Consider the following 23186-nt stretch of genomic DNA (forward strand, 5'->3'; position numbering starts at 1 on the left):
GCAAGTACAAGCTGTCTTGTGGTAGCTAGAATTATGGTGTCATTTGATGATCTTGAAGTGCTTATCCTTGCAAGCACTGTTGTTTTAACAGGAGTGCACACATATGCACTCATACAGAAAGACAGTTTGCAAGCAGAACTGTACGAGCAGTTTGCAAGCAATGTTCACCCCTCATTTCCTCATATAAAACCTTGTTTTCAACGGTTTCAATCTCTTGCCAAACTTCATGCCTGAAATCTAACATGCCAGTCCTCCACAGCTGTTCCTGTGATATGGATGTGGCTGGAAGAACTCAGCTCTTTCTTAAGCTGACCACTGATGAAAAGTCCCAGAGCATACAGCTCATCCCAGCAAGAAGCTAAGCCCCATGACATGAGGGTCTGAGAGCCACAGGCACCTAGAGGTAAAGTCATGTAAGCATGTACTGCCACAGCATCGGTCGGGCGACCTGACCCTCTGTGTAAGTCCCTGGCTTAGTCCCCTCCTTGGTAAGACAGAATTGGTAAAGCCAGATCTTCCACACAGAAGTGTGTGGAGAGGGGGTCGTTTCCAGCAGCTGAAGAGTTGGCATGTCAAGAAATAATAAATATTAACTAAACAGAATCTATATTCATCAGCTCTTAAGATTGAAACAGGCTCAGAGGAACCCATAACTCCTGGTGTCTGCCATCTACCTTGCAACTGGGACACAGCCCAGCGAGCGGTGGACCTCCCAGGGCCAGGGCTCTCATGCAAGGACGGTGGCCATACCATCAGCCCTTGGCCACCTCAGCAAGACACTGGCACAGAGCTCTGCTGGGATGATTTCTGCCACAAAAGTCCTTAGCAGCTCCATGTGAGGAGGAACTCATTTTGACTTATGTTCATTCATTCCTGACACAACAGGGTTTAACTGTCCAGAGGTTTTATTCATAACTTTTTACTGCTCAAAGACTAAAAAACTTCATCAGAAGGCTACCTGCATGTGCCTGCACTCACATGTACACACGGAGGCAGATGAAGGACACAGAGATTTGCTTTTTGAGTGATCATCACAGACAGCTCAAAGCTTTGCATGACCAAAAGCGGTGACAGGGCTGGGTATCCCCAGAACACACCCGGTACCCTACATCCAAGCTGTGTAACCCCAAGCAACAGCCCAGCTTCAACTCAGGGACTGTGTGACTTGGTATGCTGGTCCAAGACACCAAAAAAAAGAACTTTTTCATGTTATGTTTAAGGAGGTTAAGGCTCATCTTCTTTTGATAGTCAGCTCTTTTGTACAAGCGCTACTTAGTCCAAGAAAAGATGCAGTGCTGAAAAATCAACAACCTCTCTTGAAAATGCAAAAGCCTGCTGTCTGCGTTGCTAGCATTGCTTCAGCAATGCTGACCAGCATGCCCTGCAAGTATACAGCTTGGCCTGTTACTGCACATATAACAAGTAAAGAAAAATACTGCAGGTTTTTGGTTTTGCACAGGCCTTTTCATCTCAGGTACAAGGGGATGCAGCATCACCAGTACAAATATACGCTCATGGCTGTGGATGTCAACTTCTTTATAGTCTATTATATTCTGTTTTCTGATGGAGAAAAGTGGGGCAGAGGGGAAAAAAAACCCAGAGTGGGCTGGTAGAGCATGGAAAGGTCTCACCAGCAGCGCCAGCCAGTTTGGTGGACTGTGGCACATCACACCACTGTGCTGTCTCATGGTTTTCCCCGTTGAGATGGGGACTATAAGCCACATTTCTAATGAATAAACAACAGATAACACCTGGCTGTTATTTCCCTGTCCTTTTCAGCAGTGGCTAGATGTCAAAATCTGATGCAGAAAAGCAAAGAAAGTGAAATACATTCTTATGTGCTGAGCATGTAATCTCTGGTCTTTGATAAAGGTTAAGTTCATACTGTCTTCTCCCTTCCAGTGGGGACATTAACATTATTTCTTTCTTCTCCCTGGTGACCATTGAAATATGTCAAAATACAGTTTTTTCAAAGCCTCTATCTCTGAAAACTGGATAGAAAACAACCAAATGGTTCAGAAGTTATCCTGAAGAAAGACAAGCTACTCCTTTGCCTGATCACGTATGCCTCAGGTCAGTATAAAAACCAGAGAAAATCCTTTTACCCAGTGCGCAGTTTCTACTTTTCTTTAAAGACAATCCGAGCAATGATATTTGGAGCTGTGGTCACTCAACCAATCCATAGGCTGGGGAAATAATTACAGAGCCGTGCATCCCTTGATCACTGTATGAGGGAGGTAATTATGGCATGGAGTAAGCACAGCAGGTGGGAAGCAATTGCTCTCGTGTGCTTGGATTGCAGTCTGCTGCCTGGCAGGTCTCACGTACTGCCAGGGAGGAAAGCAGGTTTGGAGGCTACTTGAGCACCTAAGCATACCTAGAAGTGTCCAGTGGGATTCTTCAGGTGTATGTCTATGCCAGCCTGACACAGCTCCATGGAGGTTGCATGGAAGCTGGATAGAGGTGTTGTACATACTCTTGTTTCTGTCTGGCCCGGCTGACGCCTCTTGGACACATTTGGTGGGGACTTACCGGGGGTGAAGGGCTCCACATGAGCACCCGCATCCCTCAAGAGAGCAGGTACAAAGTGAAGCTTATTCACATGAGCACAGGCTTAGGTCTCTGATAATGAATTTCTTCTTACAGGAGGGAAAGAAATGTGTGCCAAGGTATTGCTCTCTTTCCTAAAAATAAATGCAGGAAATCAGACAAAAAGACCTTGCAGGATTATTAACCCTCACCAAGCAGAAATCCTGACAGGCTTTGATAAATGGTCTGACGGGTTTAATGGTAAACTTGACAAGACAAAAAGATTTTTTTTTAAACTTCTTTCTCTGACTTGTGAAGCTTCAGACTTGCCTACAATCTACAAAGCTAAAAACTTCTGTAAAAATGAAAACTGATGTACCTACATGACTCCAGAGGGTGGAGATTTATGAAAAAATAAACATAATGAGGTTGTTTTGATCAGACACTTTGTGGTGGAGAGTTTTATGGTGAAAGGCATACAACATCTACATTATCCTCTGCAAAGGCTTCCCTGCAAACTGCACAAAAACCCCTCTGACTGAGCCCTTCAGACTCAGCTATAAGGTGTTAGGAAAGCAGCTAATCCAAAAAATTGCAAGCATAAGAACTCATAAGCCCCATTTGTAGAAAAGTGGGAAATTAGCCAATAAACACTGCCAACTGTTAAAAATCGGAGTACTCAGAGATGTTATCCCTCCTGAGAGGCTACCCTAAAGCAGTGGCCTCTGGAGAGATCACCTGAATGTCTCATGTGTGCAAAGGCCGTGTAGCTTAGCTGTGACAGCTCAGGTGAGAGGGGGACATGGACACCACTTAGCATGACACCAGCATGACCAAGGAGGACACCTTGTGCCTGTGAGGCAATGGGAGTCACATCCCGATCTCACGGTCCGAAGAAGCAAGCATGACGGAAGACAGGATACATGGGAAGAAAACGGCCCAGTCCTCCCAGCTTCCTGGTAGCTGAGAGAGAGAGCAGGACTGGGCAGCCACAAGCAGTGGGTGTTAAGTCTCTTGTGGGAAAGAAAACACATATCGAAACAGAAGCAAGTAAATGAGCAAGTATACAACATAGTGGTGGCTGCAGGCTCTCTGTTTTACTGAAGGAAGATGAAAAGCAGCAACTCTCAGCGTTGCTTGGGATAGGAAGATCACCAGGCGATGCCCTACTTGCGAAAATCAGATATCCCAACGGAAAGGAACTGCTTTTGCTTTCATAGAGTGTATTTCTGAATCCACTGCTCCTCCCTGCTGGCTCAGCTAAACCTGATGTACATCTTCGTTTCCACCATGCAGGCAGACCCTGCACAGCTGCATTGTTCGATACAGATGGCTTCCAAGAAGCCCTAAGTCAGCAGCACGTTGGCAAGAGCTTTGGTGGAAAAACTAAGTCCCACACAGAGCAGAAATAATCCCTGCAAGGAAGTGTATTGCTTTTATGGAGCACAGGGAAAAATAATCTTTCTATTTGTAAAGAGCATCTCTGAACCCTTAAAACATTGATCTTTGTATAATTCTTTTGCCCCATGACATAGACATATACAGCATAAATGTACTGCCAGGTGCTGCAGGAATAAGCTGAGACCACCTGTCCCTTTGGACTGAGCTGCACTGCAAATGCATCTTCTGCAAATCAGGCCTTCATCTGTAAATGCACTGCACACCTAAAGGAGACCAGGTTTTTATAAAAAGTTCACCACAAATGTTAAATTCTGGCATAAAGAATCCATCCACCTCCTTTGAAGTTCCTACACGTTACAATTTTATCCCAGACTGGGCCTTTTTAGTAGAACTACCCAGGAGACTTTTGAAAACATGAAATTTTCAAGAGCTCAAGCAACTGCAAAAAAAGAGGTTTGAATGCAAGTGCCAAGTTTTGATATTTAGTTATAGTTCTGACTTTTGATAAAGGACAGGGAATGTTAGGCTACCCTTTTATATTAACAAGAGATCTCAAATGTTATTCAGGAGTTTAAGTTAAAAGACCTATATAAAGAGAAATCACATCCTAATTACATTAGGATGTAATGTTTTACTACCTCACATATAAAACATCATTCTGAATGGTTCATGCTCCAAAGTATGAGTCGATACCACTGTCGGTATCAGCTTAGCTAGGTGCAGGATTTTGGTGGTTTACACCAGCTATTTTAGCCAGTTCTCAGCCATAGAAGGTTTTGGCCTTAATGTGAGCTTATTTTTTCCACTGAAAAATGCCAATTTGTTGGACGTGGGGTTTTGCAGAAGTGCCGGTTTCAGTGAAGGCTGGTGGTTTCTCAGGGCTGTGATGGACCTGCTGGAGGGGAAGGCAGGCAGCGAAGGTACCTGCCTGGGAACTTGGGGAGTGGACAGACTGATGTGCCTGTGCTGGACTGGGGCAAGCAGGGACTTGAATATCTTTCTGTGAGAGATTTGGGAAAGAAGTTCTCAGCTGATTCAGCTGTTGCAGAGAGCTAAGAGGAGAGATGGGAGGAAAGGAGCATCTAGGGGTGACATTGTTATTATTACCATTTCTTAGTGGGGAGAGAAAAGAAAATTTCTATTTCCAATACAAAAGCAAAAAGCAGAAGTCAAAATTCCTCAGAAACACAGTCCTTCCTCTGGCTGCATTTAGCCACAGCTTGCCTTGGTGAATCCAAGGGGTCAATTAACAAAGATTAATTTACTGTCTCTCAACCTAATAAAAGCAAAGCACCTGCCTGACCTTTCTTGCTGACAGGTCCTAGTTTTAGACAGTCACATTCAGCATTTCCCCATCGTTATGCTAAAACAAACCAACACCCAAGTTTCCATTTTCTAGGGCCTAAATCCTTCAGCGCAGTATTATCATCTTTTGCTGCCTTCGTGTTAACGTTTCCACCTTCCTTATGCTCCTATCAAGGAAATAGGGTCTTATGGATTCATGCTGGCCCCTGGGATCAGCTCACAGCTATTGTGGATGCCCTGTCCTTCATACACTGGCTCTCAGCACGTTTAACTTCTCAGCCTTACTGCTTTTTAGTACTTAATTGTGTTGTTTATTTTGCATTTATTGGATTGTGCTGTGTTTTCATTGCTTAGATAAAACTAGCCAGCAATCCCCAGGCCTCCTGAAGGAATGCTATGGCAGGAAATTAATGAATGCACTATTTTCCCCAGCACAGAGCAAACACACTGCTAATAGTGACAAACTCTCAACTCTTCTTTGACTGCAGCATTGGTGAAAAATCCTGCCTAGTCCATGCGTGTGAAGAGATGTGGCCATTGAAACTGCTGACGAATAGCTCCACCCGAAGGACCAAATGGCAGGATACTAAAGCGTGTGCGGATCCCACCCGATGCTTTACTTTTTGCTGTCATCATCACCAGGCAAATCCCTTGACCCAGACTTGACAAATCAATAGCACTCAAACAAGGAAACTTGTTATTTTCCACTGGACAAACTTTAATTGTCTCAGAGGCTTCCAAGTTCAATGACAGACACTTCATTTAAAGCAAAAAATAGTACTGTATCTCTTTCTTTGATATTGACGACTAGGATTCTTCAGATCTGAAGTGTCTGCTCTGGCTTGACAAATACCCAGCACTGGTAGATGTTAAGAGCAGACAGATTAGAAAGACAGGTGAGAGGGTGAATGATTTTGGTGGTGGAGTACAGACTGTAGTTTGCAATAGGCATTGCTACCACCAGCAGATAGAAATATAAGTGAACGTTTCCTTGCAGTCACTGATGAGACTTCCAATGTGACTCCTTTTCTGTCATGTTACATTATCTGCCATGCTGGCAAACTCAATAATTACTCTGCAGGCACTTATGAAGACATACTTGTTGAAACAAATGATGGGGCATGAGGTGATTGTTAGACACAGGCTGGAAACCAGCAAGCTGGTCTCATGAAGGAAACAAACCAGAACACTGTCACTTCTCTGGTAAAAATATTTCCATATTAAAATTGGACAAGAAGAACAGACTGAGCAATTTTTCAGGGAGAAAGGAAATGGTTCCTGGAAAGCAAATTCACTTCTGCAGAATAGGAATTATTTTTCTGCTCCTGGAAGGATATTACCTGGTTTGCTTTTCCAGATGATCATCTTGGGAACCAATAGATCAGTTTTCCCAATGGGAAATCCAAGTGTTTGAGATAGGAAGGGTGTTTTCCACTCAAAAGTCATGTTCACAGAAAATCCCTAGCTGGGTGTTGTATAAGCTGACATGGAACCTGACCATTGCCAACTAAAACCTAAAATATTGTGTAGACTGCTCCCTCAGTAAAACACCTCACAAGACAACCACCATTATCACAGAGACATATCAAGGTGGGGAACATACTACCCTGTTTAACCATCTCCCAGTACCCTGGAGAATGTCTTGCCCATATTTAGGTCTTGGTGAACTTTCCTTGCTGGTGTGGGGTGATGGCTACTCCATGGATGCAAAACTCTGAATTAGCAGGAGACATTTTAACATTACCTCATGAGACAGGTAAAAGGCAGCGATTCCCAATGGCCAGAAGCAGCAGAGCATGGAGAACACAGTGAGGCCAAGATGATCTCTTGGTGGCATCATCAGGAAATTGTCTTCGCTTTCGGTGTCACTTGAGTAATCGCTCTGGAATAGCAAGGGAGAGAGAAATGTAGAGGTGCTGGTTAATGATATCATAATTTCTCCTCTGTTGTGGGCCAAGGCTGTGATCCTCTGCCCATAAAACTCTCCCCAGTCACGCCAGGGCAATTCCTCAACATCAGGACAGGCCTCCAGCACTCATGGTAGAAGGCTTCTGGTGACCCACCCTGGGGTCTCTACCATGCAGGGGTGTCTAGTCAGCACCAGCTCTGGGGGCACTTGTATCCTATTCATCAGGGTCCATGTACCCATTCTGCTCTGCTGTGGCTCCACAACAGAACCACAGGAGTCTGACTCCCCTCCTGCAGCATCCACACCACCCAGTGGCATCCTCCAGAAGGACTTCAGGACTGTGGCTGCGGCACATCTCCCTCCCTACCCTGCTAAAAGGCCCACCAGGGCACTATCCCCCTGTTTTAGCAGCACCCTGAAGGGAGGCTGAGAGATCTGAACACTTATGTCTGCACCAAAATCAAACAGGAGAGAAGTGGAAGCACAGCTCAGAGGCAGGGTTATCTCTGCAAGTTGCAGGCTGGGACTGCAGCTGCCCTGTCAGCACCAACGCCTAGGGAAGCCACCCCAGCCAGCATCACAAAGTAAACCCTCTTTCTCTCCTACTGCATGCACAGCACTGGCTAGCAGGTGTTCTCCTTACGAACATCGGGGAATCTCCATTCCCCACCTATGTCACAGCTTCCATCACTATTGCATGAACTTGAAAGCAAGAAATGAGAAATGACAAGAGATTTTGGAAATCACTGCAGGGAGCTGAAAAGGGCCCATTTTACATGTTCATCTTCCATGAATGAAAGAAAGTTTCTTTCTAGCCAGACAAACCAGGGTGAACCTGGCTGGGTTGGCACTTCAGAAACATAATGTCACATATCTAATGCAGAAGGAGTTGTAAGCATTGGGTGCTCTACATCTCCCAGCTCAAATGCCAGTCTTCTGGAAGGTCAGGTGGCCAGGAGAATGTCAGCCAGGCATTACCTAATGGGGACAAAGTGACAAATGTGGTGCAAAGCTAAGCATAAGGAACCAAGGTAGCAAAAGCTGAAAGAGAAAAAAGCATGAGTTGCTCCAGTAGCAATGGGATGCTGCCAGATTTACAGTGTGTAGGCAGAAGCACCTGCCCAGGCATGTTTCTTAGATGTCCTGTGGTCAAGCTGCAGCAACCCTGACCTAGCAAAAGTTTCTTTCACAGTGATTACTAGGACTGGTCCACAGGGACCTGACTCCCCCTGTACTCGGCGCAGGTGAGGCCTCACCTGGAATACTGTGTCCAGTTTTGGGCCCCTCAATACAAGAAAGACATTGAGGTGCTGGAGCATGTTCAGAGAAGGGCAACAAAGCTGGTGAAGGGTCTGGAGCACAGGCCTTATGAGGAGCGGCTGAGGGAACTGGGGTTGTTTAGTCTGGAGAAGAGGAGGCTGAGGGGAGACCTTATAGCTCTCTACAACTACCTGAAAGGAGGTTGTAGTGAGGTGCGTGTTGGTCTCTTCTCCCATGTAGTTAGCGATAAGACAAGAGGAAATGGGCTTAAGCTGCGCCAGGGGAGGTTTAGGTTGGATATTAGGAAAAATTTCTTCACGGAAAGAGTAGTCAAGCATTGGAACGGGCTGCCCAGAGAGGTGGTGGAGTCACCATCCCTGGAAGTGTTCAAAAAACGGGTAGATGTGGCATCTGGGGACATGGTTTAGTCTAGTCTACCCTTGATTGGTTTAGTGTGGACTTGGTAGTGTAGGTTAATGGTTGGACTGGATGATCTTAAAGGTCTTTTCCAACCTAAACAATTCTATGATTCTACGATTCTATGACTGCCCCACTGCTGAGCGAGTACAATTCTCCAGCAGAGCAGGAGTGGAAGAGAGCCTGCTTCTCCTCACCTGCAGGGAGTCCACATGCAGCAACAGGCACTGAGACTGTGGTTACTCCAGGCTTTGGAGTTACAGCTTTGGTACCAGAAGGGTCCTGCAAAGCTTTTTAACTCACCCTGGGAGCACTTCCAGCCTGAGACGAGGTGGCCAAAAATCTTCTCAAAAAAATGTTTTGTAGTTGCATGTTCTTCACTGATTGTAGGAGAAATGGTGTGCAAAAACTCACCAAAAGGAAGACAGCTGTGTCACATTTAGAACCTACCCTTCTGGGCATGGGTTTTGTGTCCGTAGAAACTTAACAGCCTGCTCAGGAGTTTTTGGCCTTTGGGCCAAAACAACTGCTAAATTGATATTGCTCTACCAGTGATCTCTAAGTGAGAAACTCCTGAACAGGCCGCTAAGTGTGCAAGACAGGAAAATGAACCCATGTGGAAGAAGGTAGGTTTCTAAACACGCCATTAGTGAACCACGACTCAGAAGAACCTAAGAAATGCTGGCAGCCTAATGATATTTGAAAGACTTGGCACTGGGCAAAGAGATTGCCTCCCAAGCTGACCCATTTGGGGAACCCACCAGGTGACATGACCCATCGCTTGCTAACATGGAGTCTGCTTTGACAGATATTGCTGCCAAGCACCTGCCACAGACCAGAGGGACATGGGAGGGAGAGGTGGGGGGACCAGACAGGTCCCATGCACTGAGATTGTGTCGGGCACATGAACACCAGCACGTAGAGCACTCCAGCCTGTGTTGGGAGTCTTGATGCCTCAGCAGAAGTGACAAAGCTCCATTTGGCACAAACTCAGTAAAATCCCACTTTTGAAGGGACACCTGCTGATGCTGGTGTACAGTGTTTGAGCTTGGTGACTTCCCTTTCTGCTTCAATTTTCAGAACAGGCCACGTAAGTAATTTTTAATACCAATAATCTTTCCTTTCAAGAGTAAGAGAAGAGAGGGGGAGGGAGGAAATCCACAACATTGCTGAAATGGTCTCTTGAAACAGTGTCTTTGCCTGAACTTCATGACAGGTAAGACACAAAAACCCTTTTGACTTCCCAGTTTTTGGCTGAGTAGAGTCCTGGCATTGTATCTGTGGAGACTACCTGTCTGATATTTCAAATTGCCTTTTCTGGCAGATGAAGATGAAATGGAGCAAAGATTCTCTAGATAACTTTGATCAAGTGCTGAACCAGAAAATTATCAGTTATGCTGCTTTCCAGAGGGACTAACCATTCTCAGAGTGGTGGTGGTGTGACATCTCAGAGAGCTTCCATGCCAACTGGAGAGGTGGCTGTTAGATTGCAAGAGGATAATTGCAGAAGTTTTCTTAGTTATGCTAACATAAAAACCCTTTCTTGGGAAGATTAAGTCACTATAGGCTTATACTAATTGTCACAGTACATTTATGCTGTGAATGCCGTTCTGATGGGCGAAGTCCCTGTAGTACACACTGGATCAAATGACCTGACTGTCAATCACCAAGACTGACAGAATAATTCTGATCAGAAACCCCTGACCATGTAGTCCACATATGAACCAGAAAGGTGAAAAAGTCATAAATCACAGAAAGAAATCCAACAGCAAAAGGTACTTCTTAACCCTTCCATCTAAACACTCATTTCTCCAAGCAAACCTTCCTCTCTGGTGTTCTCTCATAACATGATACCCAGTCCTGAGCTTACTGAGAGATCTCTCAATCCAGAAACCTTTCTGATGTTGGGAAGCTTTTGACAATTTGGCTACCTAGCTAGCTGTCTTCACTTGTTCCTGGTTCTACAAGAGCTGCACCCTGACAGTGGAGGAGCTGCATGTTAGGGGTGCTGAGAAGTCAGAATTACTTTCACCAATTACAGTCGCTTTGGGTTAGCAGGCTAATCCTGCATAATCACTTTTTTGTCCACAGCACTGCTCCTTTCATGTTTAACAGTCTCTTCATAAGTTTACATGGAACTTTTCACAATGACATTACAATTTCACTAATCTGACTGAGAGCTTTTAACTCTTGCAGAAGTTAAGGAATAGCATAACTAATTAATTTTCAAGGTTTGGGTGGTGAGCAAGACTGCACAGACAAACTTTTCTTTATTTAATGTTAAGCTAGATGAGTTTAAGCAATCTGAAATATCAAACTATCAGATTTTTCTTTCTACATGTGTACCACCAGTGCATCCTCCAACCAAATAATAAGCAACCAAAAGAGAACTTGTGCAATCATTAAAAAAAGATATTTGGCAAAGAGCATCCCTTTCTTGGTTGAGATATTCTGTCCATCAGCAGAGCAAAGATCCCTAACAGTTACTCCTAACAACTCCCAGACACAATTCAGTTACCCTCTTTGAAAAAACCTCTTCTATCCTGTCAGTCAGGCAACATCACTGTCTTCATGGTGCTAGAAAAATCTTAGGATGAAACAAGGCAAAATACATCCTGATGCAGTTGCAACCACCTAAGTCACAAAGAGACAGGAGGATCACATGGTGCCAAGGAACAGCAGCAGCAGCAGCTGACAGTCTCTTCAGGACGTTAAGGGATTCACTCCTTTTCAGACATGACATCTGGTTCCAGCAGTTTCCACTGCAATTTGCACAACCAATTCTAACCACAATGCACAGAGACCATTTATAGAAGGCAGCACCTGTCCACTGCAAGTCAGGCTCTGTCTTGGAGATACATCTTTGTGCTTTAACGTGAAAGATGTAATCTCAGCAAAGTCTACAGTCCTTCCCCTTGCCAAGTGAGCTGAGCTCTCTGCAGCCCATGCGAGGTGCTGCTGTGAGAACAGATACCTGTGCAAATGCCCCTGTAACAGAAATGATGCATCTCTGAAATTACTGAGCACACAGTGGGGATTTCTTGCTTCCAGTGGATCCTTTGTTGCAAAAGCAGTTATTACAATGACAATAACCCTCCTCATCCTCCCTCACTGACTGCTGCATGTCCTTCCCCGACACACTTGGAGTTCAGCTGAGAAGACAGCACAGGGTAGAACAATCTCAGTCTCAGTTTATCCACAAGCCTTTTTGTAGCTGTTATGAGGAAGAGATGACCTCAGGAGTGCAGGCAAGACTGGAGTTACCACAAGATCCAGCCCCAGAAGACAACTCCCCAGAGCATGAATTCCTGCAGAAAGCACAGTGCCTTGCCCAGATGAATGTTCATTACAGTGAATGACAAAGAAAGCAAGCAGCTCTTCCCTTCCCTTCCCTTCCCTTCCCTTCCCTTCCCTTCCCTTCCCTTCCCTTCCCTTCCCTTCCCTTCCCTTCCCTTCCCTTCCCTTCCCTTCCCTTCCCTTCCCTTCCCTTCCCTTCCCTTCCCTTCCCTTCCCTTCCCTTCCCTTCCCTTCCCTTCCCTTCCCTTCCCTTCCCTTCCCTTCCCTGCCCTGCCCTGCCCTGCCCTGCCCTGCCCTGCCCTGCCCTGCCCTGCCCTTCCCTGCCCTGCCCTGCCCTTCCCTTCCCTTCCCTTCCCTGCCCTTCCCTGCCCTTCCCTGCCCTGCCCTGCCCTGCCCTGCCCTGCCCTGCCCTTCCCTGCCCTGCCCTGCCCTGCCCTGCCCTGCCCTGCCCTCCCTGCCCTTTCCTGCAGGAAAAGGACATAAAGACAATGGCCTGTTTCCCCAGAGGACTAGGTGACACCATCAGAGGGAAGGCTTTCACTGGATGAACCAGCTGGGATACCCCGACACAAGCTCTTCGACTCTGTCTTATTTACACATGCTTTTCAATGGTGCACAGCTCTGCAGCCCTAAAATGCACTAGGCACAAGTGATGTGGGCAGGATATAAACTGGATTTCTGCAGAAACTGTGGATGTCACAAAGGATGAAGAGAAGAAATGAACTTTATTTGGAGGTGTCTACTTCCCAGACACAGAGTGCACGGGATTTTGCAGCAGCTGAAATTTGGGTGCCAGACAATCCAGCAAGAAACCTTGACCTCTGTATTCAAGGGGACTGCTTCTGACACTTCCCAAATGACCTGCACAAGAAGTCAGCCTTGAATGTAACCACAAAAGTGCCCACCCTGGAGACTGATAGAATGAAGCTGAAACATTGATGAATTTTAGTCTGTGAAATTCAACTATCTGCTTCAGTTGATAGTAATGCTTCCTCAGCAAATGAATGCAGAAGGGAGGGGAGAGAGAAGAGGATATTTAAGATGGGATACTGAATCATGTAGACACCCCATTCCTGAAAGGACCATGGCTTGGGGGCAGGAATCACCCGGCACAGAGCAAGGCTGTCTGTACACAGAGCTGAATGCAGGGTGTGCACTTTGGACTGTTCATGAGCCAGCAACCCTGAGAAGGACCACTAGACCAGAGTGTTCAGTCAAGAGCAAGCTGAAAAAAAACCTCCTCTGTGATGCACCACAGGAGGAATGAATGTGATCCACAGAGAGGGAAGGAAAGGTACAGTACTATAGACATGTACGTAATGGGTCCAGTTCTGAAACCACAATTTCCCAAGTATGTTGGAGAAATCAGGAATCAGAAGGCAGGTACCTGTGTCATGCCACAGAAAATCGTCTACACAGGAAGAAAGTAGAGAAGCCAACTTCACTTGTAAGATAAATTTAAGATGCAATTTCATCACAGTCTGTAAATGCCTGCATGAGTAGATAATTTCTGATCAGAGACAGCTCTTTCATTTGGCAGAAAAGCAGAAGAAACCCAGCGACTGAAAGCAGAACAGATGAAGAGCAGATACAAGGTGCAGATTTTTAAGAGAGATGGTGATGAACACTTTTCTGCAGTTGTAATGGCTTTTCTATTACATGAAGCCCTTTCTTAAATTGAAGCTAGCTATCCCTAAAAGCTATGTGCTTTACCTCAGCCGAGACATTATGAGTGATAGCGTGCTGTGGGCTGCCTGAGACATACTGGAGGCTGGACTTGATGGTCACACAGTCCCTTCCAGTATTAAAACACAAGGCACACTGGAGAAGTCAGACAACAAGGTCTGCTGTGAACCACAGCTGCAGCAACTTTTGATGGATATTCAGGAAACAGCCCTTTTGGTATTACTCCTTTTTTCCTTCAGAGCAACCAATTCAGCAACACGCACACACTGCATACAAAACTAATTTGTGGTATGGCCCTGTAGGATCTGCTTCAAATCCAGATGGTCCAGTGGTCTGTTTTTGACAAAGACCAACCCATGATGCCACTATAAGATAATATGTGCTCTGTTTCCCTCCACACAATGCCTGTTTCAGTAATGCAGTTAAACACGATGCCCTATTCTGACCAGCACTCTGCACCCCTTTGCTCTTCTGCAAGCAGTCTGAGTTCATCTAAATGCAGCAGACATCAAAGGCAGCATTCTGGATGGTAGCTCTCCTACCAAGGGCTGTAGTTTATCACTGCTCTGCCTCAACATGCTTACTCATCACTGAGCAGCATCTGGCTGATGCTTACTTAAGAGGAGATATCTCTAAAACCTGTTGCCATCATGGATTCTTTGTCCTGGTGATGTATTATTTATCGATTTTATTTTGCCTGTTTATTTCTTTCTTTTTACCATTTTGAGTTTTGCAGTTGCTCCCCTTCAATTTTAAAGGTATTTAAATGACCCATAATCCACTAACCCTGACCTAGTCCAGCTCCTCTTGTTTCCCCAACTCCCAGTCTAAATTGCCTTGTCACTTGAGCAGCCAGCCTTGCAGAATGGGCTCACAGAGGTCTCTCCTTGCTTGGAAAGCTTTTCATATATAACCTTGCAAAACCAAAATGTATCAGGGGCAAAAAAACCTGGATGCAGCTGTCCAAGACCATTCTTCCTCCTGTCCCCCTGGGTTTTGATCATCTCCCTTGTGATGTTTTCTAGACACCCACAGCCAGTCTGCCTACAGCTCATCAGTAACTTGCATTCAACACATTGCCACTGGAAGGGGATTACTGCAGACAGCAATAAACAGATCCATACTAAAACAGGCCAGCTGCCACAGTCTCCTAAATCACACTCTTTCTTTGGGAGAGCAGTAATCACAGCCATAAAGTAAATATCCCTAATCTTTGTGTGAGTGAAAGGGGCTCCCAACAAGTCTTTGAATTCATGGGGAAGGCACATGTGTATCACAGCACACTCATGCCTTTGCAGGTGAGCCAGCAGCCACCACAGAGAAGTGGCTCTCAGCAGCTTACGCTGTCAGCTGTTGAGAAGGGTGAAGCTGCGGCGAATGCAATGCACTTCATCAGTGTTATTCTTCATGGCATGGGGCATCACTTTAGGGGTCCCACTCAGGGAGAGGAAGACGTCCGCAGTCTGCAGACACAGAGGTTCCTGTCAGGAGGAGCAGAGTAGGTGGTCCCTGCAGAGCAGATGGTCTTAACACTGCCTGTTGAGGAAGATTAGGGAGATACCCCCCTTCACTGAGCCACTTTAGCAGGCAGAATGGCAGTACACCACTCAAGCTGGGGCAGATTGTCCTCTTTTTGCTGCAGAGCTGACATAGCTTCCTTTGTGGTGCAGTCCTCAGAGAAGTGTGCCACATCCCCACCTTCTGCAAATGACAGCATGGACCTCATCCAGAGCTCCTGTCACTTACGGACTGGAGCCCAGGGACCTCACTGCATAGCATCAGTCTGAAAACTCAGGGAAGTGATGATGAGAAAGGGAATCGCTCTGGGGCCTGGCTGCTATTAACAAGATTCATAGGAGGGTGCTTGGAGACTGCTGAAGGTGACCTCCCTGCCATGCTCCCTTCACCTATGGCTGACTAATAAAGGTTAATATCCCTTGGCAGGGCTCAGTATCTCCAGTGTCTTCTCCTTTAAGGGAGAAAAATAAATCAAATGCAAATGAAGTGTAATCACTCTTCTAACTTGTTAATAATGTACCTGTGAAGGAATCCAGGGACATAAAGTGTGTCCTATGGGGTCAGACCAATGGCCCATTGAGCCCCACGCTCTGCCTCTGACAGCAGCAGCAGGATATGACATAAACCTGGACACTTTGCAGTCCATCCCTTGTGCTCCCTCAGCACCGACATCTGTTGTGTAATAGGTATGAGAAAGAAAATCGTTACCAATTCCTTTTAATATCTGTTTATGGATTCCTCATCTATGAATCTGTCTAATCGCTTTTGAACTTGCTGATCTACCATAACCTCTTGTGGCAGCAAGTCACCAAGTGTTCACTACCCCACGTGTGAACAATGATTTTCTGTTATCTGTGTTAAGCAAATCTCTTACTAGCTCCCTCAAGTGTTTCCTGCTTCTAATATTGCAGGTTTAGCAAATGGTGGGTCTGCATTCACCTCATCCTTCACCTTCATGATCTTGTACAACCAGCTCATTACACCCCTTGGCCACCTTCTCTACAAAATGGAGAGTCCCAATCTTTTTCACTGCTTCTTGTAAGGAGGCTGCTACTTCCACTTGATCATTTTCTTTGTCCTTTTCTATCTCCACAATGTCCTTAAGAAGTGGGGACCACAACCACCCACCCCACTTAAGAAAGTGGATTGCACCAGGCTTTAAAACAGTAGCAAAATGCTGCCAGCACTCTGTCTGGTTCACAACACTGCTCTTTAAGACACCCAGCATTTTGTTGACCTATTGGCTTGCCCTGCACACCATTCTGTGGGACTTCACAGCACTGGCAGTGATTTCTCCACAGTTTCTTTCCTGAGTTGTGCTCACAGTTAGCTCAGCCTTGAGTTCACATGGATTAGATTATTTTGCCATAAATGTACTAGTTTCCATTTATTTACATTGAAATGCATCTGCCACCATTTTGCCAGTCAGTTTTGTGCAGTCCTTCCAGGGTTCTTCTTCACCGGCATGCCACCTGAGTACCCAAAAGAAACTAACGCAATCCGCAAACTTGGATGGGTCTAAGAGCCCAAATGCCTCCATATTTCCCTGTGACCTCATCCCATGCCCCTGTGTTCTTCTGAGCATGTGCCACAGGACAAAAGAAATCAAAATGACATTCCCAGATCACAACACATCCTTAGGTGAGCTTGGGTAAGACATTCATTGCACCATTTTCTTCAGTTCCCTAGGTGAAGGACAGAGAAAATACTGTTTACCAACCTCACAAGAGTGCTGTGATGACCAGTGAATTCATTAGTGAAAACAAGGTGGAAGACCCTGAAGGGAAATAGCCATATAAGCTAGTACCTAAAGCATGCAAGACCTGTCTTGGATGTCATCTGTGCTACAGCCTCCCATGTTTGCACTAGACTGCCTCTTCACCCATGCTGCAGAGCTCTCTGGAAGGGGAACCCCACCATGCTCAGCTCCCCAAGGGCGTGTCCAAACATGCTTTCTGGATACCTACTCCCAGGGGAGGCTGAGGACACAGCAGCTCAGGTCTTATCAGCTGAATGCAGGACCATCCAAGCCTGTGCAAGCTGGCAGCATTGAGAGAAAGCATGCATGTCATGGGGCTCGACATGCATAAACCCCTCCAGGGCCTTTTCTTCATGTTGCAGAGGAGATGCAGCTAGGAAGTACTTGGGAACGTTGAGAAGAGGGGTTAGATGGAACAGGACATGGCTGAGGATCCACCTTCTGTCTCTACACTTTCATGCTCATGTCCAAGGGATGAGTTTCACAGCAGCAGCCAGCAATTCATAGGGGGAAAAAAGAAGGGAGGTTTAGCTTGAAAGCACTCCATTTCCTTTCTTCTTTCACTCCCCAGAACATTTTATTTATTTTGTTTTCAGAGACTGTTTCAGACATTGCTGGGAAAGAGAAAAAGGGTTTTAAGAGAGAGCTCAGATGTATTCTTTTATGCAACATATGAATAATTCAATTTGCTGCCATCAATAGCTTGGGTTTCTCTAAATAAGCCATCTATCTAGGGGTTAGGAGGAAAACTAGCAGGAGTGTAATATGACAAATGATGTTTCTGGATAAAAGACGGCACTGCATTTACACATGAACTCTAACAGGAGGGTATTTCAGCTAGCAACTCATGTAATATTTCACTGCTGCTACATTTGACGAGTTGTCTGTCCATTAGTTGTGGCATAAAGAACTCATAAGATATTTATAAGCATTCAGAGATACCTAAATAGGGAATAATTTGACTTTAGGGATGGGCACCGAAGAGAGAAGCTTTGACAGAACGTGCAGCCTTCTGCTTTCATGCCTGGTAATTGCTGGAGCAAAGTGGGGCTGTATATGCTAATGAGAGCTGTTTCAGAAATGTTTTTCCCTCCAGACAATTATGATTTTCCTAGGCAGTATGAATAACATTACACCAGGACCTGAGAAACACTGCTAGGTGGAAAAAAAAAAAAAAAAAGTTAAACATGGCCACGTTGTTGCAGTGACACGCAAGGCCCCTGCTTAGGATGTCTCCTGCTCCTCTGCTATATCTCCCAGGTTCTTCAGAGTCCCTGAGGCTTGGGGAGGGAAGAAAGTGCCTTCTTCTAGGCAACTTGTCAGAGACATTGCTGAGCTGGATAGACCCATCCTGAAGGGGATGGCAGGTAACAGATCAGCAACCCCTGCAGCGTGGTTGGGTCAGCTCTTCAAAACAAAACCAAATTGCTGTTCATCAGAATAGCTATTTTTTTTCCAGAAACTTTCTCTGTGGTGAAGTTTTTTGCAAGAGAACTACAACCTTTCTCGTTATCAAGAGCCCAACTCTCTTCAAAAACAAAACCCTGGCAGAAAGACACTGACGAGCAGTAAAGCTATTTTCTGCATGTGTCCATGGACACCTGCGGGTATTGCATGGAGGGGGGGGGGGGTCACTGCAAAGGGATGAGTTAGATTTTTCTGCATTTCTAAGAAACTAAATACCCAGTCCTGAAAACCCCTAGGCAGGCGCTCTGCAATAAGAAAGGCAGTGCCAGAGAGATGTGGAGGAAGAGAAACGACTCACAACCTGAGGGCTCTTCTGTCTCCCAGAAGGCATTTTACTGAGATGCCTGAGCTGGGAATCCACTTGCCTTGCCCTGACACGTGGAGAACTGGCAGTAGCCCTCAGTTTTCAAGAGACAACAGCTCTTCTGCACAAAGCTCCCCTCTTTGCTAGTGTTTGCAAAAAGGAGCTATTTTTAGAGTTTTCTCCCAGAAAGAAGTGCCAAAGCAGATATGTTACAACAAAAAACCCTTACAAGAACTGAGCCCTGATCTGCTCTTATACTATGCAGCTCCCATCCCTTGATGAGCTGTGGCATGACAATCAATGTGGCAAGATACTCGGCAATGTGCTGTGCATCTTCGATGGCAGAATCAAATCCTTCAAGGCTCTCACAGGAGGGAATCAAAACCTTGCACCTCTGCTGTATCACCCTCTCTCATTGTTCTACTTTTAACTTCTGCTCCCAGTCCTGACACTAGCCCTTTCCACCCCACTTCGGGTCTATCAGTAATTTTAAAAAGAATTTGCTTCTTGTCAGTAACTGGTGGAAAAAAAAGCTTTCTAGTGGGCCAGACTCGTGCTTTGTGATTCAGGTGCTGTTTTTCTCATTTGGACAGATAGGCAAATTTTTATGTAGTTAACAATCTGGCATGGTTCATTCCCCTACTTAGTAACTGCTGTCCTCAAATACTTTTCCTCCATTCCTGGAGTCTCAACATGTGAAGCTATGTCTTCAATGAACCTCTGTACTAGCCAAGCCCAGGAGGCCCGCATGCATCTGGCCACATAGATACAGCACCTGTCCACATGGGATCCGGAAGAGCACAACACAGCAGTCACCTTTTTTGCTGGTCTTGTGCTGTCAAATGCATCTCTCCTCCCCTCCCCATCTTTCTGCATGACTGGCTGCATCTGCAGAATTTGGACCTTCCTGGGATGGAAGTTACTCCCCATGCTGAGACCCCTCATGCTGAGCGCAGCTGCTCAGCAGGTTGGTCATTTGGGTCTGGTTCATGGAGAAATGTGAAATTCACGGTGCTGCACTGGGTTGGCCAAGTAGCACAACGATGAAGACTGATAGACTGATACTGGGCTAGAAGCAGAGGCTTCTAGCAATTCTAGCAACACACATGTTTCCAGTCAGGCAGGTCCCTCCCCAGACCTTGCCTCATTTTCTCCTTCCTGATGGAGGAGAAACCCCAATACAGAAGAGAGGAAGACACATAGGTGTGTACTTTGTGAATGTCATCCTCTTCTGAGCACTTTGTATGTGTAGGTCAGGATGGCTGTCCATACACATCTCTGTTTATTAGCACAGCAACATCCTGCAGGGTTAAGTGAGGCTGGGAATCCATGGTGCCAGATGCAGTACACCCATTTAAGAAGGGATGTGTACAACCTCAGGAGGCTACAGTCCAGAGAAATAGGTCAGAAAGAAGAAGGACCCAGGGAAAACGATGCACACACACTGTCACAGCATGGTACCAAAATTTGCAAAGACTCTCTCCTTTCTCCCTTTGAGATCTGGGGAGGGGAAGGATGAAGTCACTTTCCTCAGACCTTGTTTTACAGGTGGTTTTCTGGAAACAAATGTTCTCTACAAAAAGCTTGTCAAGCTCCTACAGTACCACTTTGAAGAGACACCCAGCTCGAGGGCCCTACATTGCAAAGACACCTTAAAAATCCAACCAAGAAAAAGAAAAAGATTTTTGGTATAAAATATTTTTTCCTTGTCCCACTTATTTTCCCAGCCTTTTTTAGCCTGTTCTCCTACAGATGGCTAAAGAAGGTCTTGCTGGATTTGGACTGACAAGAGGGAGACATTTTTTTTTGCTGCCTAAATGTCAGGACAGATGTGTCAATAACACCATTAGGCAATTCCATGCCTGCTGCAGTCACTTGCATCACTACTGCATGAGAGAAACTAGGGCAAAAAGGCAGCAACTAGGGATTTTGTTTTGATTAAGAAAATGAGACTTCCCACAGCCAATTTTGAAATGCTGTAGAAGGGTGTGATTTGAGCTAACACCCTCACATGCCTCAGAGAGAAACTTTTTGTCTTCCTGCGGAGGCATTGAATACTGCATTACTGGCACACACTGGGAAAAACACCTCTCTCTTCCTACCTTATCAATACAGAGAGAAAAGAGAATAAAAGAGAAGTCAGGATCTTGTTGGGTTGCCCCTGTGCTGATCACAGGGTGAGACACTGGTATTACAGGAAGTGAAAATAGAAGTTTTAGGACTTGTTAGATCTCGGTGGAGAAAACCCCTGCAATAGAGAAACACAAGCAAATAGTCTCTCAATCTCAACTTGGACATTCAAGTTGGAGCTATGGCTTTGCTCCAGACAGCCAAATGGTCTTTGCTAGGTTAGGAGTATGTGACCAATGCTGGAGAAAGTTTTGGGATCAGCAGCATTATGCACACCCTCCATTCCTCCACACACTGGCAAACACAAATCTGTGCCACACTTGGGCAGCTGGTTTCAGCCAAAACCAAAAAGATTTTTTAAAGTAAAAAATGCATCATTTAAGAAAGAATGAAGTTGATTTCCAAAGTCTGCCCCATTTGGAGAAGAAAATATATCTTACTCTACTGTGAGCAATCAACGAAGCACGGGAACCTAGAAGAAAACGTTGCATTTGGGATCTAATCAGAAAAAAATATTTTATTTCAGAGACATGGGATTCATTGCAGCTTGAAACCCAAAGACTTCTGATTTTGTGTTCATTCAGAGACAGAAATGTTTCATGTTTGAGCCAGTATGCAAAACAATCTGCTTTATGCCCAGCTCAAGTCAGGAGAAAGTAAGAGATGATGTTGGCCTGCTGAGTAAGACAAGCTCCATGTACGTGGACAGATGCTCCTGGCCCTGATATTACACAGCATTTAAGCACCTGGGTTTTCTTCAGTCTCTGACCAGCCCATTCAGAGGCAGGAGGGAAATGCTGATCTCCATTAGGGCCAGTGGGAATTTTGCCATTAGTATCCACAGAGTTGGGACTTTACCCAGCAAATAAAGATGAGTGATCTCTCACTGTCCTGGCCGAAGGAGAGAGTGATACAGCTGATCCCATGCAGACCAGCTTCCAAAGCAGCTGATCCCCTGCAGACCAGCTCTTAGAGGCTGTATGCTTAACCCCAAATATGCCCTCCTTCCCCCAGCCTTCCCCACATATCCCAAATGACATCTGACCTCTAGCTCCTGGAAATCCTCCTCTTCCTCCACATCATAGGAGAGGGTGTGAATCTTGATGTCATCTGCTGACAGATCGATGAACTTGCTGTCCGGGTACTCCAGGCTGTCTTTGGTGGGAGAACGGTCCTCGATGAAGGTAGTTTCACAGCACTCCGAGCCAATGCTCTCGCCCCACGAGCGCAACATATTCTCTGAGTAGAGGATGATGTTGGGCCGGTAGTGAGACTCCACCGTCTGCTGCAGCATGTTGGGGTCCAGGAGCTGCTGCACAGGGTCATTCCTGCCATTATCCAGGCAGCTTGGAGAGGAAAGGCTGCCCGCTCGGTGGCTCTGGTACTGGGGGGTCGGGTACACAGAGACCAGACCATCTCGGCTCTCTGCCACTAAGTTCCTTGTATTAATTAAACCATTCCTTTTCCCAGCTTCAGTGATCTTATTGTGCATTAGCACGCTGTTCTGCTCAACCAAGCCATCCATACTGGGAGATGTCTGAGGCAGTGGGACGGGTGGTCTTTATTTTGTTGTACCTTAGAGACAGGTCACACTGGGGCAGTAGCTTCCATTTTCCTGATGAAGAAAGGAAACAGGTACCAAGGTGAGCACAAAGGCAATGAACAACATCAAGGCACCCAAATCAGCTTGTCTTTGTTATCACCTTATGAGGAAATACAGCCCCACATATGTGTACACCCTGCCCTAGGTCTCCAAATATATCCCTACTTGGAGAGGAAAAAAAACCCACCCCAAATCCATGGGGTGAACAGGAGCAGATGACAATGTGTGGTGACAGAGGACTTCCTGAGATATCTTGGTAATGGTGGGCTCTGTCAGAGAAGGGCTATGATGCCTCCTCCATCCTCCCACAGGTACGCCACTGTCATTCTGCAGACAATGTCCCTTTCCTCTAAACACTCTGATAAAAGAGATGGGGGAAAAAACCAAAGATAAAAGAACTGTTTTCAGTTCTCAGAAATCTGCAACTGTGAAGGATAGGCAGCTGGGGTGTTCAGTTGTCAGCCTCTGCAGCCACCCTTCACTCTTGGCAAGTGCTTTACTACCCTTTGAAAACCCAGCTGAAGGAAAAGAAGCAGGCAGCACTCTTCAAATCGACTGAAAAACACCACCTGAAGGGAAGATCAGAGCTGACCCAGAGGAA

General features: G+C 45.8%; 1 protein-coding gene across 1 annotated transcript in view; it reads right to left on the minus strand.

The window, feature by feature from the left end:
- Positions 1-22507, minus strand: part of SYNDIG1 (synapse differentiation inducing 1) — a 67874-nt gene extending 45367 nt beyond the window's left edge. Inside the window, exons 1-2 of the mRNA XM_075708319.1 lie at positions 22028-22507; positions 6980-7117 (exon numbers count right to left, since the gene is read on the minus strand). Of these exons, the coding sequence (XP_075564434.1) occupies positions 6980-7117; positions 22028-22507 (618 nt within the window). The remainder of the gene's footprint in view (positions 1-6979; positions 7118-22027) is intronic.
- Between the last annotated feature and the right edge of the window lie 679 nt (positions 22508-23186).

Source organism: Pelecanus crispus, chromosome 3 (genome assembly GCF_030463565.1).
Source record: "Pelecanus crispus isolate bPelCri1 chromosome 3, bPelCri1.pri, whole genome shotgun sequence".
NCBI classification, from domain to species: domain Eukaryota; kingdom Metazoa; phylum Chordata; class Aves; order Pelecaniformes; family Pelecanidae; genus Pelecanus; species Pelecanus crispus.